General features: G+C 34.1%; 1 protein-coding gene across 3 annotated transcripts in view; it reads left to right on the top strand.

The window, feature by feature from the left end:
* Positions 1-19306, top strand: part of WASHC4 (WASH complex subunit 4) — a 57217-nt gene that overhangs the window by 28984 nt on the left and 8927 nt on the right. For all 3 annotated transcript variants that reach the window (XM_003783285.2, XM_012814170.2, XM_023509361.1), the window contains 13 exons: positions 1546-1653; positions 2142-2288; positions 2417-2496; positions 4023-4128; positions 4913-5029; positions 6650-6818; positions 7093-7247; positions 8874-8948; positions 9869-9973; positions 12094-12228; positions 13712-13820; positions 17688-17754; positions 18205-18291. In XM_003783285.2, coding sequence (XP_003783333.1) covers positions 1546-1653; positions 2142-2288; positions 2417-2496; positions 4023-4128; positions 4913-5029; positions 6650-6818; positions 7093-7247; positions 8874-8948; positions 9869-9973; positions 12094-12228; positions 13712-13820; positions 17688-17754; positions 18205-18291 — 1460 coding nt within the window. The remainder of the gene's footprint in view (positions 1-1545; positions 1654-2141; positions 2289-2416; positions 2497-4022; positions 4129-4912; positions 5030-6649; positions 6819-7092; positions 7248-8873; positions 8949-9868; positions 9974-12093; positions 12229-13711; positions 13821-17687; positions 17755-18204; positions 18292-19306) is intronic.

Genomic DNA, 19306 nt, shown 5'->3' with positions numbered 1-19306 from the left:
CATTGTTGTTTGGCGGGTCCGGGCTGGGGATTCGAACCTGCCACCTTAGGTGTATGTGGCTGGCGCCTTAGCCGGTTGAGCTATAGGTGCTGAGCCGTTACCAATATTTTTAAAGCCGCCCTCTGTGTTCCTCCCTGATTACATCTCAATCTGTCCCCAACAGAGGAAACTACTGTCCTGAATTTTATGTTTATCATTTTCTTGTTTTTCCTTTTAGCTTACCATATATGGATGAATTTATAAATTATTCATTGTTATTCATGTTTTTAAAATTTGAATTAATTTTAAAATTAATAAATCCATATTTTAAAATATGGATTAATACTTTACATATTCTTCGACTTGTTTTTTTTCACTCAACATCTTACATTTTCCTCAACATACTGTATTTGAACATGCCCATGTTGGGATGAGTATCTGCAACACATTTCTCTTTAGTGTGCTGTAGCTTTCCTGTAGATGGACTTTGGGTTGGTTTCCAGTTCTACTGTTATGAAGAATTCCACCATTTTCATAACTGGTTCATGGTGTACTTGTACAAGAGTTTTCCTAAAATGTCATATACCTGCAAGTTGGTTGCTGGGTTGTATGTTATGCGTGTGTTTACCTTTTTAAGATGATGCAGAATTGTTTTCAAAAAGAGTTACATACTTCCTACAACATAATAGGTTTTCTATTATTCTCCAACTAGCCAACACTAGTACTATCAAGATTTAGTTGTTTTTAGTAAATTAGTGGGAATAATCGGCTTTGATTATGATTTTAATATTTAACCCTCTAATTATTAGTGATATTAAATATATGGAGTATCCATAAAGTTTGTGTGCAATTTTGCATGAACTTTATGGACATCCTGCATTTTCAACTGGTTATTAACTGTGTCGTCTTTTGTGAAAATCTGTTCATGTCTTTTATTAAAAAAATTTTTTTTTTTTGAGACAGAGTCTCACTCTATTGCCCAAGGCTAGAGTGCTAGGGTGTCATAGCCCACAGCAAACTCAAACTCTGAGATTCAAACAGTCTTCTTGATTCAGCCTCCTGAGTAGCTGGGACTACAGGCACCCAACACAACACCTGGCTAATTTTTCTATTTTCAGTAGAGAGAGTCTCTTGGTCTTGGTCAGGCTGCTCCCAAACTCCTGAGCTCAAGGATCCTCCTGCCTCAACCTCCCAAAGTGCTAGGATTGCAGATGTGAACTGCTGCGCCCAGCCTTTTGTTCAGTTTTCTTTTGGATTGTTTGGTTTTTTAAAAAAATAGTCTTTCATTTATTTGGGATCTTTCTATATCCTGAACACTAATCTCTTAAATGTGGTAGATATGTTTTCATATGTTGGCTTACCTTTTCATTTTCTTTGTAAGTGAGTTTTGATGAACATAATTATTAATTTTAATATAGTTGTAGTAATCTTGACCTTTTATGGTGGTGCTTTTATCATTATATTTACAAATTCCTTCCCTAGCCTGAGACCATACAGATACTCTTTTATAATTTTTCCTAAATGTTTCAAATTGATATTCCCCAAATTGCTTTTGCTTCTTTTTAGGCAATAGAGCATATGTTCTACAGAAGAAGCATGGTTGTGGCGGATTCAGTTTCACATATAACACAGCACCTGCAGCATCAGGCCCTTCATTCTATTTCTGTGGCCAAGGTATGCAAATTGTGTCTGCAGCACAATTATGTTACTGTTTTTGTTCTGTTTTTTATATGTCTTCTGTTTTTAGTCTGTTTATTCCTTGAAACATAATATTGTTGGTCATTTATCTGTGTTATTTTGTGATTTTTACTTAGGGTTATCAGGGTTATCGTTACTTCCAAATTACAGCATGTGATACATTAATACCACTATTGGAAAATGATATTCTGTGCACATTTGAAATTGATGCATCATTTTTTTGGGAAATTATTTCTTATTAAATTAATATGGACATTTTAAAGTGTGTCTAATACATTTGCTATGATGAGATAATATTATAGAAGTAAGTGTAAATAACATTATGAGAAGTTCAGGGAGAATATTTGTGTCTGCTCACTTAAATTGAATCATGGAAAAGGTAATTGACAAGTTTTTCTTCTGAGTCTCTTTTTGCCTCATAAACAAAACTGTGATTTCCTGTTGTTTCTTCTTTTGTCTTTAAGAAAAGAGTAATTTCTGACAAAAAATACAGTGAACAGCGTCTTGATGTGCTCTCTGCTCTAGTATTGGCTGAAAACACGCTAAATGGACCAAGCACAAAGCAACGACGACTTATTGTTTCTTTGGCATTAAGTGTTGGGACACAAATGGTAGGTGTCTCCCTGTTATTTACTGAAGGAAGACGAGTTCTGACGTTTTGTAGTTCGTTTTATAATTGACCAAAGAAATCTATGCTTACCTTGATTGCAACTTCTCTTTTTTTTCTCTTCCCTGATAGAAAACATTTAAAGATGAAGAACTCTTTCCACTTCAAGTAGTCATGAAAAAACTGGATCTTATCAGTGAACTTAGAGAACGGTGCGTAGGTCTGGGATGTATTGATACTGAAAAGATTAGGACTAATAGAAACATTAATTTTCTTTTTTCTTGTTTTTTGGACAGAGATTTACTTTGTTGCCCTTGGTAGAGTGCTGTGTCGTCATAGCCCACAGCAACTTCAAACTCTTGAGCTCAAGAAGTCCTCTTGCCTCATCCTCCTGAGTAGCTGGGAGTACAGGCGCCTGCCACAATGCTTGGCAATTTTTTAGAGATACGATCTCTTGTTCAGGCTGGTCTCAAACTCCTGAGCTTAGGCAGTCCACCCTCAGCCTCCCAGAGTGCTAGGATTATAGGTGTGAACCACTGCGCCTGTCCCTGAAACATTAAGTTTCTTTTTAGCATAGCAAGAAAAGAAAGAAAATCCAGGTAGAGTGTTGGTTCCTCCCTATAACTTCTTTAGCATAACCAATTAAGTGAGACTGAAAAAAAAACAAAACAAAACCCAGCTTGTTTGAAATGTGGTTTGCAAAGAAAAACAAAAAATAATAAAGTGAGACTGTGACTCAGCATCACGTTTAGTTAGATTTGCTTCTACAGTAAGCATGTAGCTTCTGGAGCTCACACATGGGAAAAAGTGATGCACCTCAGAGCATTTGGCAGTATCTGATACATATGTATTTTGATGATTATGTTGGGTTTTTCTACTGGACTTAAAGTGCCACTTTATGACGAGGCTTTCATCTATTTGTTAGAAATTTAGAGACAGTATTCTTCCTTTGAGGTATGAATTTGAAATTACATTGTCAGTAGCTAGTTACAAAGTTGAAATAGTTCTTGGAAGGCTTATTTTTATCCCGACTTGTGGCTTTTTTTTTTTCTTTTTGATTGACTTAAGCAATACATTTTTTGAAGGGGAAAATAGGTCTCTTGAATTTTATTCTATTCCTAGCAGAATTAAGATTACAGCACAATTTCCGTATAATGTGATTATGTTTACAATTTATTGTTTTTTGTTCTGAGAAGCTGACATTTTTATAGTTAGCGACATTTAACTATCGATCTTCAGGAGAAATACTGAACTTTCTTCCTTATAAGATATTTAATCATCATTTTGTTGCCCTGTAAGGTATGAAATAGTCACTTAGCAAAGATTATGGACAAGTAAGGTGTCATTGGTTTTATTGGTTAGTTTTTAAAAAAGATTTTGCTTTCCAACTTGGAGACAGATAAAATGGTGCATGTGATACAAGTATTGTAAATCATAGTACGTAATACTGAAAATGAATTTATTTCAAATGCCTCTATCTGTATTGTTTTTCAAGTATGTTTTAAAACTAAAACACAAATGCAGAATTCCGACAGTGTCAGGTACTGGAGGGTTTAATACCTTTGTTCAATTTCAATAATTGTTTCTTGACTTTTCTATACTGATAATTGGGTTTAAGTGATACAGGGAATACAAAATGAGTAAGACAAAATTCTTCCCCTTAAATAATAATCATTTCTTTTATACTGTTTTGGGATTCTTCAGTTTTGGCTTGACTAATTACTACTTTGTGTTGTAGAGTCCAAACACAATGTGATTGTTGTTTTTTATACTGGCATCGAGCTGTCTTCCCAATTTACTTAGATGATGTGTATGAAAATGCTGTTGATGCAGCCAGATTACATGTAAGTAAGGAATAATATGAATAATAAACCTATCATTTTTTTTAGTCACTGCATAAACCATTTTAGTTTTAAAATAGATTGCTAGATTTAATAAACTTTAAAAATTGACTGCCAGTGCTGTTTTGTAAAATGCTATGCATATCCAGTAAGCATTTATGGTCTGTGTTTAAATTTTATATTACTTATGTGGTTAATGTTAATATAACTTCTCTCTTCATATTCATAATTCTCTTTTTTGCTTCATTTTAGTTTATGTCATAGTTTGATATTTACTCATCAGGAAAGTATGTTATTGTAATTTTTGTGTTTCTTTATAGAAATGATGTGTTTGAATGCATAGATAGGGAAAGCATCAGTTAGTGTGAATGTTTTATGTATTTAGTTAAGGTATATACTTTAGGCTCTTTTATTTAAGAAAGTAGGCTGGGCACAGTGGCTCGTGCCTATAATCTTAGCACTCTGGGATGCCAAGTGGGTGGATTGCTTGACCTCACCGAGTTTGAGACCAGCCTGAGCAAAAGTGAGACCCACTCTACTAAAGAGAAACTGAGGCAAGAGGCTTGCTTGAGCCCAAGAGCTGGAGGCTTCTGTGAGCCATGACACCATGGCACTCTACCCAGGATGATAGCTTCAGACTCTGTCTCAAAGAAAAAAAAAAGTAAAACAGTCATGGAAAAATCCATTTTTCTTCAGCTCGAGGTTTTTTTCTTTAACAATATAACCTTTGTAATGTTGTTTAGTGATGTTTTTTCTAAATTCACGTACATTTTAATTTTTTTCTTAGTATATGTTCTGTGCTTTACGAGACTGTGTACCTGCTATGATGCATTCAAGGCATTTAGAATCCTATGAGATACTTCTGGATTGCTATGACAAGGAAATTATGGAAATTTTAAATGAGGTAACATATTTGAGATTGAAAAGCTTAAAATGTTCTTGGAATGCAGTATTTGGGAAGAAATTTTGGATTGAAGCAGACTTTCACTGAATTAAAATTATGTATAAATTGCTATGTAGAAATAAAAACTATTTTGGGGGCTCGGCGCCTGTGGCTCAAGTGGATAAGGCGCCAGCCACATACACCTAAGGTGGCGGGTTCGAATCCAGCCTGGCCCTGCCAAACAACAATGATGGCTGCAACCAAAAATAGCCGGGCGTTGTGGCGGGTGCCTGTGGTCCCAGCTACTTGGGAGGCTGAGGCAGGAGACTCGCTTGAGCCCAGGAGTTGGAGGTTGCTGTGAGCTGTGATGCCACAGCACTCTACCAAGGGGACAGCTTAAGACTCTTTCTCAAAAACAAAAACAAAAAAAACCTAGGAATTTAGAAATTTTAAATTTACTTTAGTATATGTTATATTTGAATTTAAGTTTCTTTTATTAAAAGAATGCAAATGCAAAATGGGTTTGAATGTTGAGTGCTGTTAATGGTACAGTTAAGGTACTTACCTATTAATATTTTACGGTATTTCATTTGGAGAGCTTCTGAGAGGAAGAATTTATATATTTAAAATACTTGAGTAACAAAGGTAATTTAAATGCAATATACTATGCCTCTCTCTATTTTAGTGAAATATTATAAACAGATGATCTCTTTAAATTTCTGTTTAGTAATATTTCTACTGGAAGAAGGTATTAAAAAGGGGTAAACTTCACAATATTAACCTACTTAGGTTTGATGAAATTATGCAACATTTAATATAATCTCCTAAATATTCTTACTTAGAAAATAAAATATAAGGCCAGTAATTTAGAACTCCGTGGTAGGCTCGGCACCTGTAGTTCAGAGGTTAGGGCAGCCAAGCTGGCAGGTTTGAACCCGCCTTGGGCCTGGTAAACAACAGTGACAACTACAACAAAAAAATAGTTGGGTGTTGTGGCAGGTGCCTGTAGTCCCAGTTACTTGGAAGGCTGAGGCAAGAGAATTGCTTAATCCCAAGAGTTTGAGGTTTCTTTGAGCTGTGATGCCATGACACTCTACCAAGGGTGACATAGTGAGACTCTGTCTCAAAAAAAAAAACTCTGTGGTAGACCAGAAAGGATGATTGATTTGATCAATTTCAGCACAATGAATTTTGTGATTTTTTTTTCTTTTTAAAGATTATTACAAGACAGCTTTCCCCACCCTTCTCTTGCATGCTCTATGACCTTTCCTCCTTTGTTGCTGGTTTCCATATTATGCTTTATGTTGCATATTCATGTTCCTTATAACGAAGCCATTAATCATTAGCTTTTGATTTTTCTTTTTTAAAGGTATTAAAGGCTTAGAATTTATGTAACTGCTCTCTAGCTAACAACAACCAAAAAAATTGGTTTAAAATGGAGAACAAAGTTATTTTCACTTTCCTAAGAAAAACAAGATTTTACCATGGAGTATTTAGACTCGTAAAGAAATCAGTTTGACAGTTTTTTTATCAGTGTACTTAAATTTAAGACTCTTAAAGGTCAGAGCATAGACAAGTAGGAAAATACTACAATTGAAGTATCATTTTGAAAATTTAAAGTATCAAATCTTTTGTGAATAGCATTTGCTGGACAAATTGTGCAAAGAAATAGAGAAGGATCTGCGACTTTCTGTGCATACTCATCTAAAACTGGATGACCGAAACCCTTTCAAAGTTGGCATGAAAGACTTGGCCCTTTTTTTCTCTCTGAATCCAATTCGATTTTTCAATCGTTTCATTGACATTCGAGGTGAGTATTCTGTTTTTCTTCTTAGAGTCATATTCTATGTATTTTTAATCCTAGCTATTAAAGAACAAAATAAAACTTTGACGATATCTTTTTTGTCTTTATTCTTTAATTCCTTTATGTTTCTTCATGTCTGTTTCTTAGTTCCTTAAGGAAGGAATTTGATGTCAAGACTAGTTATTAGTTTTATTAGATAAAAATTATTTCCTTTTTAGTTTCATTTCTCTTCCTTTTCTACTGTCTCATGAATCAAAAATGTTTTGGATTCTTTTTTTAGCTTATGTAACTCACTATCTAGACAAGACTTTCTACAATCTAACAACAGTAGCTCTTCATGACTGGGCCACTTATAGTGAAATGAGAAATTTGGCTACTCAGCGTTATGGATTAGTTATGACAGAGGCACATCTTCCTAGTCAGACTTTGGAACAGGTATAGTATAAAAGTTTCTAGCATATTCCAACTGTAGCGTAGTAGTGATTCTTTAGTCATTTAGTATGTTTTTATTTCTTAGGAAAATATTTGCTATATAAAATATCATACTTGATAAGAATAAAAATATTGATACTGCTAATTTGCCTTATGAAAGAATTTACCACAGGCTTCCTGTTTACCCTTGGCCTTCTCTTGAGCATTTGAAATACATTTAGATTTATGTACAGCTTTTTAGAAACATTTTAGGATAGTGAGGTGACTTCTGTAGAATTGTGAGAAATTCAGTCAAGGTTGCATTTAAGGATTTTTAAACTGGGCATAGTATATAAACTTTAATATCTTAGGGAAAGTGGTTAAATTTATATGATTATAAGTGTATTTGTACCTACAGTGAGAATGCAAAGAAGCATTTAGCTTTGCTAATTAAATTAGCTAATTTACTGTGTGGCAATGAGAGGAAAAGCTTATGTTATTTAATTAATTTGCGTGGAATTCTTTGTAAGATAATCCAGATAATGCTTATTAAAAAACATTTATTCAGTTCTGAAATTTGAGAATCATCATTTTTCCTTCATCCTGCTGCATATAGGGATTATTTCTGGGATTAATTTGTATATCCTTGCATTCATTTATATATCTAATATTTAGAGCATAGTAGGCACTAAACTATGTGAAGGAATACAAAGTTAAATAGAAACAGTTCTGGCTCATGGACTTACGGTCTTGTGGGAGAAAAAAAAGCATAAGCGTTTTTAGGTTAGTGTAAAAGTTAAAATACAAACTCAAAGAAGTATTGTGATGCTACTTTAAGCCCTAATTAGACAAGCTGTGGAATAATTTGTATGATACCATTGGGTATTAGAATAATATCTGAAGAATGAGAGATTCTTAATAGCTAACTTATACATTGAACGGGGTCTGGTGTGATCAGAAGAAGCAAGAAAATTTGGAATTAGACTTTCTAAAATCCCAGTGCCTCTTCCTGGCTATTTGATCTCAAAGAAGTCCATTAGGTTCATTTTCTTTATCTGTGGAATTTAAAAGAATAATACCTCACTTTTTAGGATTATGTATAAAGAACCGTGCAGAATACCCAAAACATAGTGTGTGTTTTATAATAAATATTATAAAATATCCTGTCTTTTAGAATCTGGCCTTTAGTTTACTTTGTAAAAAAGATGTAGAGAGGATCCAGGAGACACATATTCTCAAGGATGGTAAGGAAATGCTTGTGAGTCATGCATCTTTGAATATTTAAATTTACCTGTCCATGTCTACACAAAAGGGAGAAAATAGTAAGCAGCCAGGCTCACCCCAGGAGACCATCACCACTGTACATTCCAGAGGCTTTTAACCTTTAGCCATACCTTTTATAGAGTTCTTTAAAACCTAAAAATGTAAGGAAAGCTAATCAACAAGTTACTGTATTGATTCAAGTTTAATTGATTATTGACCTTAATATATGGAAAGCTAATATAATCAACAAGTTACTGTATTGATTCAAGTTTAATTGATTATTGACCTTAATGTATGGAAAGCTAATATCAACAAGTTACTATATTGATTCATGTTTAATTGATTATTTGACCTAATAATGGCATTTCTGTGTGGATTGTGTTGTAGGGCCTTGATGTTTTGGAAATTATGAGAAACATTCATATATTTGTGTCTCGATACCTCTATAATCTCAACAATCAGGTGAGTGGATTTTTAGAAATTATTTCAATGGGAATAGATATACAGTAGAACCTCCATAGTTGACCACTCCCTACATTGACCACGTCCTTAAGTTGACCTAATTTCATAGACCAGAAATGCCTAACATGTCCATATCAGTATAGTAGGCCTGGTTCCTTAGGTTGACCATCTCCACACCTCCATAGGTTGACCAGTTTGTTATAGTCCCTTGGGTGGTCCGCTTACAAAAGTTCTACTACTATCTAGTGGGAAGACTGAGGGAAGGAAATTATTTTCAAAGGTGAAAATAAATAAAATACATGAAATAATTGTTTTAGAGATCCTTATTTGTTCATTTGTTTTGATAATACAGATTGAATATTGCTTATCTGAAATGTTTGGAAGAAGTATTTTTGCATTTCAGAATTTTTTGGATTTTGGAATATTTGTATTACTTGCCAGTTAAGCATCCTGAATCTGAAAATCGAAAATCTGTAATACTCCAAAACCCCGCAAAGATGTCTAACCTTCTTTTTCCTCTGCTGCGTATTAGAAAAATAAGAGTTGTACTGGGCCACACATTAAATATACAAACACGAAAGCTGATTAGCAAAATAAAAAATAAAAGGCTTCCGTGTGTACTTGTGATACCTGACACCACAGAGAAGAAAAAAAAGACCTCACAAAATCAGCATGCAGCTCATGGGGTTGGACACTGCCAAACTTTGAGCACCAACTTACTGCTCAAAGGAATGCTCAGAGTACCATTTTGGATTTCAGATTTTCAGAGTAGGGATACTCAACCTGTATGGTCTTCTTGAATCTCTTTTAAAGTAAATTGTCTTTAATGAAATAGATTCTCAAGTTTTCTTCAGATGACTCTTTGATCAGTGTTTGCTATTAGTTGTGTTGTTATTAAGTATAAATTTGTTTTGTCGCAGATTTTTATTGAACGAACAAGCAATAACAAACATTTGAATACTATTAACATTCGGCATATTGCTAATTCAATTCGAACACATGGCACGGGAATCATGAATACAACAGTAAGGAGCTTTCTTTGGTGGTTGGGTGGGTAATAGACCGTTGTTTGATTTAGTAGTTTAGAAGATGGTTTTCTCATAGACTACTCTAGTAAACATATACTACTAGTTTAAATTCTACCTAAATTTTCATTTTTTCTGGTAATAATTAAAAATATCTGGCACTAAAATTGTTTTAGATGTGGTGAGAGCTGTGATACAGAAGGCACTTTGGATATCTTACCCGCTTAGCCACCATTATAAATAGCATTGGCTATCTGAGGCCATCAGCATACTTCCCTACATTGACCACCTCCTTAAGTTGACCTAATTTTCATAGACCAGACACGTTCCACACATACTCAGTGTACAGTAGGCCTACTTCATTATGTTGAACACCTCTGTCTGTGTGTTGACCAGTTTATTACAGTTGGTTGAGGGGTCAACTTACAGAGGTTCTACTGTGTGTGTGTGTTCTGTGTTGATTTCTCTGATATTCTCTGACACTTACTTTGAAAGTGAGTCATTGATAGTTTATTTAATGTCACTTACGTCCTTTTTGTGGGAAAGGTTATTACTTGATATCCCTATATACAGGAACTTAAAAATATTTTGAATCCTCTTAGAAATAGGTAGTTACTTAAGGGAATCATTTGAATGTATAGGCTATTTTTCCCTTTGGAAATAAAAGTCTTTGAATTTCCCTGGTTTTCAGGGCACAGTTAACTTCTCTCTGAGGGGAGAAGAATGTGAATATTTAGTAGTAAAATGTTATTAAACAGTTTGGAGTGGGGAACTGTGAAGTTAAGCTGGGATCATTTTAGTATATAGTGGGGAAGGCATTGAAGTTTTTGAGCTGGTAAGTGTTATGATTAGAGTTCTATTTTATTTCCTACAAATACAGAAATGACAGAGTTTTAAATTTAAAATAAAGAATCATCCATGTAGAGATCATGTCTGAACTTGTGAGGATAAACAAACACTGAAATTTTGAGGGTAAACTCTTCCTTGACCTCTATCATCTACCAAATACTGTGTATTCATATAATGGATAGGATTGTGTCCTGTGTGTCTTGGACACCGTCCTGGGCACTAGATGAGAAAAACAGACATTTTCTGCTATAAGGTAATTATAGGGATATAGATGTTAATCAGTTAATCACACTAATGAGTGTTGGTTACTGATATCTGTTAATGGTAAAGTGAGCATACAAAGGTAAGAATCAGGGTGGCAGAGGTACTCAAGAGTGTGAAAGATTAAAAAAAAGACTGCAAAGGAGATAGAGAAAAAGCAGAGAAACAGAAAAAACAAGAGGATGGTATGGTGTTTAAGCCATAAAGTAAGTTCTGGGAAAGAACATTTCTATAACTGGATGAATGAAGGCTGAATAGAAAGCGCATAAATTTGTCAGAATCTTTAGTAATATTTGAGAGTGGTGGGGATGGACATGAGGTTAGGGCTTCCATTTGTAGGTTAGAATTAGTCTTGTGATATTCTGACCTTAATCTTAGCACAGATCTTACTTTCTTAGGGTTTTCTGCGTCTAAAGCAGGGCCTTTGTTATTCATTCTCAAAGCACCCACATTTCTCATTTTTAGAAATTATTGCAGTTGGGATTTAATAATTGATCTAACAATATTTATTTGCCATGTCTGTCACCTCTGCTAGAACATAAATTTCTTAAGAACAATTATGTCCTGCATGAGAGCAGTCACATTGCCTTGCACCTGAGAGGTATTTAAAAATATTTATGGATACCTTATTGAATGTTTAGTATCTACCTTCAGGAAAGTTTGGAGAACACCATCTTGCTTTCTTTAATGTCATACAGGACCCATAGATTAGTAATACATTATCGTATTACACTTCTGACTAGTTTATGGCTTAAAAACTGGGGTCTCGGGTCTTGTTTTGTGATTCTCACCATAACACTTAGTCTTGTCACAAGAAGTTCTCTGTTTTTTTCTTTCTTTAAGAAAAATATGTAAGAACAACTTATAGGATATTCCATAAGCTTGGGCAATAAAAATACTTTTGTTTAGGTCCTACATGAATTAGACTTTATAAATAGTACTTTCAGATAAGTTATTCAGTAAGCTTTAGATTAATTTTTATATTAATTTTTTTAATTTTAATTTTATAGGTTAATTTCACCTATCAGTTTTTGAAAAAGAAGTTCTATATATTTAGCCAGTTTATGTATGATGAACATATCAAATCCAGATTGATAAAAGATATTCGGTTTTTCAGGGAAATCAAGGACCAAAATGATCATAAGGTATGCTGCCTGTTCTTTTTAAGGTAATCTGATTGATCTGTTGAGTGTATATATATATAAATATATATATGGCACATGTCAATGCTTAAATTCATTGTTTAGTGCTCTGCTGGGGTTTGAGTTTTCTTTATTGTTTTTTCACATGTTTTCTAGATCTGGACTCTAGTCTCCTTCTATTTTCTCTTACAATTTTCCTACACTCTGCATTCTCTGTAGGCTTAAGCATCAGTAAAAATTAAATGAATGTAGCCAGGTATACTTCTCTCTTTTTTTTAAAGTTCAGAATATTACAGGGATATAGATATTTTGATTCCTTGAATGGGTTTTATACAGTTTGAGTTAAAGTTATAAGTGTGCCCCTTACCCAGATAGTGGGCACTGTACCCATTAGGTGTGAATTTACCCCTCCCATCTGCTTGCTTTCCATTGAGTTTAATACCAAATGATTCCTTTGGGAGAAATGTCTAGGAAAAAAATTTAAGTATTCTGATACATACTTCCAGACATTGCAGAAACACTACACATTCCCATCAGTAATTTTTTAAAACGATGTTTGCCCTTCACCATCTTGGCTTAGTATTCCCACAGCAAAGTGAAGATCCTGTTAAATGGTAACAGTGCAGATGCTTGTGACCATGCAGCTGGAGAACCAGCAGGCTAAGTTAGATGCATCCTTTATTTGATTACCCACATACGGAACTATTTTAATTACACTTCTTAAGATTCCCCTAGTTTCAGCCCTCTTGTATAATACTTACTAGTTCTCCTTAGTAGCAAAATACTGCTTTCTAAATAATAAAATTAGATAAGTTGGTAATTTTTATTTAGATAAATTATAAACAAATAAAAATAAACTAAGAAAATTAGATTATAATGATCAGTAGAAACTACTAGGATAAATAATTATGCTGTTGGGTGATGGTAACTAGAAATTTTGACGCAGCTAATGTTGCTCATTGGAAAGGAGTGTGTTTATAAGTTCCTAATAGCTATCCAACCCATAGAAAGTAGGTCATACATCTATGAACAAATGTTTCTGGGAGGAATTAGATTCTTTTTCTGTCTATAGGGTAGTTGGATGTTGGGAGACTAATAATGATAGTGGGGAGTTTATGCTTGTGACATTAATGTTCCCTTTAGCTCATGTCAAAAAGAAAAAGTAATTTATATTGATCTTGAACACTGGTAGTTTTTGTCCTACAATTTTTTGTTGTTGTTATTTTTTTTGTTTGTTTGTTTTTTGTTTTTTTTTTTGGCTAGGGCTGGGTTTGAACCCACCGCCTCTGGCATATGGGGCCAGCACCCTACCCCTTTGAGCCACAACCGTGGCCCCTACAATTTTTTTTTGTTAGACTTTTTTTTTTTTTTTTTAAGTACAGTGAAATAACAAAATTAGTGGTATTGGCACGATTGTTTTGGTTGACATTTTATGCTTTACTACGTTATGTCTTTATTAAAAGTAGTCTTAAATTATCTCTTCTAGTATCCTTTTGATAGAGCAGAAAAATTCAATAGAGGCATCAGAAAACTTGGAATAACACCAGAGGGACAGAGCTATCTTGATCAGTTCAGGCAGCTCATCAGTCAAATTGGTAAGTTGTTATACAAATGTGGGGAAATAAAGTACAAATTCAAAGCGTAAACCTTGACTATCTTACACTAACTAATGGCTTATTATGTGAATGCCTGAGCTGGACTTTGTTCTACTAGGGTAATTTTCTTACCAAAAAATTGGTGCAGAAATAATTGATAGACTGGAGGCTATTGTAAGTTAAATAAAAACCTCTTAAATTAAGTTAAATGGTTATTTAATAACAAACTCATCTCAAAGATCATATTAATGATTAATAAGTACTTACTGGTTACCTACTTTTTCATGGCACTGTTTTGGGCCCCTAAAAGGTTCTCTCAAGTCATATGTAGCCTAAATGGGAAGGTATAAATATTTACATGGAAAGTTAATATTTAGGTTAGTAAGTTACATATAAGTTTATTTAAAGATAAAATATTCAGTGTTATAATTTTTCTATGTTATACCCTTTTGCTTGTGCATATAATTTATCATCCTTCTGCCTTATAAGTAGAACTTTGTCTTTTGAAGTATAATATGCTATGCTTTAAAAGCAAGAATTACATTTAAAAATAATTATAGTTTAATAAAACTTTATACTTATTTGAGCATTCGTATATATCGTCTCTATTAACATGTTGTGAGATAGGCATGTAATCACTATTTTAAAAAAGAAAAAATAAACACAGAGAAAGAAATAAATAGTAGTGCTGGCATATAAACCAGGAGTATTTAGTTCTAAGTCCAGAGGTGTTTTATATTCTTCACAGTAAAGTAGTTATTAAAATCTTAGTGACTATATTTTGGGAAAGTTATATCTCCTGAGATTGATTCATTCATGTATCAAACATTTTACTAAGCGCTAGGTGTGTTGGCTCATGCCTGTAATCCTAGCAGTTTGGGAAGCCACGGTGGGAGAATTGCTCAAAGCCAGGAGCTGGAAACCAGCTTGGCCAACAGCAGGGTATGGTGGTGGGGGCCTGTACTCCCAGCAACTCAGGAGGCTGAGGCAGAAGGATCGTTTAAGCCCAGGAGTTTGAGGTTGTGGTGGGCTGAGATTATGCCACAGCACTATAGTCTGGGTAACACAGTAAACAAACAGATTTACTAAGCATCCGTGATTCTATTATGGCAACTTTTCTCCTGGGTGCTGGAATACAAATAGCCCTTGCTATCAAGTGGGACAGATGTTGAAAGCACTTAGTCCTATAGTAAAGTCACTGAATGCTAGCTAGGTTAAGGTTTTTATAGATTGGTTTGCATTTTAGAAATTTCTGTTAGGATAAAACAATAGAGAATTTCATCTGTAAATTTTTTATTTTAAACCATATAATATGAAGTAATGTCAAATAAAGATTGCTTTCTTCAAGGAGACATTTGATTTCACATTAGATTGGGAACTTCTGGAGCAGTGGTTTTTAACCCTTGAGAATCTGATGAAAACTACGGGTTAATTCACTCAGAAATAGTGGTCATGTGTGCACACAGCTTGTAATTTTGTATACAACATTTTGTTATATAAGCGTCCAGATGCTTAAAGCTAGAATCTGCAGACCTCAGATTAAGAGCAGTCCTTTTAGAGCCGTGTTGCTTAAACTTTATTCACACAAGATTGTGTGAATACTGCCTGTACTATTATTTGTTTCATGTTTTTGTATTTTTTGAAAGTATAATTTTGTCCTAAGAAATAATAATTGTCAAATCATGGACCTTAGTATGCAAGTCATTTGCCCCCTAATACATATGAAAATATATGACCAAAATATTCTTTGTGTGCCCACATCACCTTGATTATCACCAGGATGTGTTCCACTACTGAGAAATAGTATCTTTGTCACTTTGTTCTATCTAGCATTTTACTCTTTCTTCTCTTCTTAGTGTAAATTCTGTATCTCTTCTCATAAAACACTGTAATGTGCTTTTGACTGTTAAGTATCTTGAGAAAAGGAGTAAAGAATCTCAGACCTGAGAGCAGAGAAGAAGTCTTTTTGACTAATAAGCTACTTGTTGCGGTAATAACTACCATTTACTGATGTGGCATGACTGTTCTTAGTGTTTTACATGTTTTGATTCATGTGAAACCACAACCCTTATGAAGTAGATATTATTTCCATTCCTTCATTTCATAGGTGTTTATTTAGGACAACAAATATTTCTAGGTGCCTGTGGCATATATGATGGTAAACAAAGTCTCTGCCCTTATTGAGCTTAAATTAACAGATAAGACTGAAAGACGAAGAGATACATAATTTGGTTTAGGTCTTATAGCTAATGAGTGGCAGAGTCCAGATTTGAACCCAGGTAGTTTGGTTTCTAACCACTCAGTTAGGCTCAGTACTAGCCTTTCACATTTTAATCACCTAAATGTTTGTCTGACAGTTTGGAGGAAAACAATGAAAATAAGATACTTGATTTTTCTTTTTCTTTTTGTATTTTTAACCTTCTTACATTGGTAAAGCAAGTAATAAGTCTCACTATGTCGCCCTCCGTAGGCAAAACAGCAACCTCAAACTTATGGGCTTAAGCAATTCTCTTGCCTCAGTCTCCTGAGTAGCTGGGGCTACATGTACCTGCCACAATGCCTGGCTGTTTTTTGGTTTTTTTTTTTTTTTGTGGCAGTTGTTTAGCTGGCCTGGGCCAGGTTCGAACCTGCCACCCTTGGTGTATGTGGCGTAGAGTATCTGGCACCCTAACCACTGTGCTATGGGCACTGAGCTAAGATATTTGATTTTTCTAAGATACACATTTTAAAAAGTTTAAAATTGTGTCTTACATTGGGATAGGCCTTAAAATGGTTTCAGTGATGATGTTTTACAGGGTGGTTAAAAATGTCAGGCAAGACAATGTATTTAAAATGCTTATTACTATAATAATTATGAAGTACTAACTGCTTCTTACCTTTTTATCTGTTTTTTCTCCCAAGTAACTTTAATTTAGTGCAGTCACATTTATATATTGAATTCCTACAATGTGCCATTGTGTTGGTTCTAGGGATGGAGCAGTGAAAAAGACAGACCAAGCATGTACTCAGAGATCTTACAATGGGGGGGAGACAAACAAAAAGATACATAGTGTATTAGTGATGAGTGCTGGGTGTTGATGTCCAGTGAGGTTGGAGCAGCATCTAAAATAACGTGAGGAAATGAGCCATGTGCATATCCAGGACAGTACCAGACACAGGCAGTAGTGAATACAAAAGCTTGAGTCTGCTTATCAGTTTTGAGGAGTTAGAGGCTGGAACAGAGTTTTCCGAACTCTCTTGTTTTGAGAAACTTTAGCTATGAATGTGATGAAAAGCGGTTTTCAAGAGAGCCAACATAATTTGCCTATCCATTGGATATAAAGTGTGAGAAGAAGGAGTCAGGGTGCCTTGATGGCATTTGGCCTGAGCAGCTGGAAGGATGGAAATGCCACTTTCTGAGAGGCAGAATTAGGGATAAAGAGCTTGAGTTTGAGTAGGACATAATAAATTTAAAATTCTTCTTAGACATGTAGGTATAGGATTGTATATAAATTTGAGAGGCATCAAATAAAGAAATTTGGTATCCCGGCTGTATGTGTGTGTGAGAGTGAGTAAGTGAAGAAACTACTGATACTGCAGTTTTAAAAGTTTGGTCATTTTAATGTAGTTAGCATTTAATGAATTTAGTTTATCAAATGAAAGTCAAATTTAGATACATAATGAGTATGCATGTTTATATTTTAAGTGCAGAAATAAGTAATAGTTTTACTTTTTATGGAATAAGAACAGAAGTGAAATACAGCAGATTATTTTGGTTCTTAGGAATAGAAACTTTATAACTGACTACTATATATAACTGTATTCCTGATTATTATAGTTTATAGTTATTTATACAAATATCTGATTTTTTTGTGTGTGGTTTTTAAGGTAATGCTATGGGCTATGTACGAATGATAAGATCTGGTGGCCTTCATTGTAGCAGCAATGCCATTAGGTATGGATGCAAATATCATTTTTGCCTTGTTTATGCCATTTAAAAAATTATGTCATTTAAATCTATGTTATGAGTGATGTTATAGAGAAAATATTGATTTTTTTATTGGTAATATTTTGAGATAAAATATGGAGACTATTCTGCTAGCTAGACTTTTTTTCCTTTAATTTTAAGACTACGAAATTTGAAAATCTATTTCTTTTAAGGTTATAGTTTATGAATGAATATAAAGTTGCATAATTTTAAGGATTAAAATCTGATTATTTGATTTTTCATATCTGAAATTCACTTTGAAACTAAAGTGGTGATATGAATAATACTACTGAATTCAAAGTTCTTTCCAAGTACATAGTTGAAAATTTTAAAGTTTTGCAATACCACTTAACATATCTGTGTCAACTGTGCGTATTTTACTTGGCCTAATAAATTCCTTCTGTCATTCTTTTGTAGATTTGTGCCTGATCTTGAAGATATTGTAAATTTTGAAGAGCTAGTAAAAGAAGAAGGTCTTGCAGAAGAAACATTAAAAGCAGCAAGGTAATTTAATTTTGGAATAATGTAAATTTGGAGATTTAAAACATGTTTATGTTATATAAAACATTAAAGAAAATACTAAAGGTAATATTTATATGCCAGTGTTTTTTATTACACAGATCATAATCTTAGTGTGTTTTCTTAAGACTGTAGTATTCTAAGACCTTTCCAACCTCACTAAGAAGTGATGTTGGAGGATGTTCTGTCCACTGTGACAGTCACATGTGGCTGTGAGCACCTGAAATGTGGCTGGTCCAAATTGAGATGTGCTCAAGTGATAGGCTTGAAATTTTTAAAAATATACAGGAAGATGTGTGTGTGTGCATTTTTATGAGAATGAGGTACTAACTACGGAAGCTTTGCTCTGGAATATCATTTTAGATAGTTTAATTCTTTGTCAGATTGTAGAAGCCATGTGGAAAGTTAGTAAGTTATGTGCCTGAAAATGATTAAAATATTATTAATAGTTTATAGCTTGTATATAAAAAGAAGAAATTGGACCTTTATCTCTTGTTAAAGGATATCATTCACTCCAAAATTGACCATTTAAAATACATAGTTGAACTTCTGTAAGTTGACCACTCAAGGGACTATAACAAACTGGTCAATATACCAAGATGGTCAACATAAGGAACTAGGCCTGTTGTACTGATATGTACATGGGGTTCATGTCTGGTCTATGAAATTAAGTCAATTTAAGGTGGTGGTCAACTATGGAGGCCTCATATATGTATCAGTACAGTAGGCCTAGTTCCTTATGTTGACCACCTCCATATGTTGAGCAGTTCATTGCAGTCCCATGGGTGGTCACCTTACAGAGGTTCTGTTATTTTGAAGCAGTTGAACTGAGAGTGGGATATTGTCTTTTAGAATCTCTAGGGTAAAGCTGACTGCTAATTACATGGTCCAGATTTATGCAGAGGAATTGTTGGTTGATGGTAAGTGAAGGAAAGGCCATGGCAGGTGCAGTCAAGTTGTGTCATGTAATGAGTAGATTGTCCAGGTAGGATAATGGAGA

This window comes from Otolemur garnettii, unplaced genomic scaffold (genome assembly GCF_000181295.1).
Source record: "Otolemur garnettii isolate 467f Iridium unplaced genomic scaffold, OtoGar3 scaffold00007, whole genome shotgun sequence".
In the NCBI taxonomy this organism is placed as follows: domain Eukaryota; kingdom Metazoa; phylum Chordata; class Mammalia; order Primates; family Galagidae; genus Otolemur; species Otolemur garnettii.
Note: the sequence above shows the minus strand (reverse complement) of the source record. Positions and strands in the feature narration are given on the sequence as shown.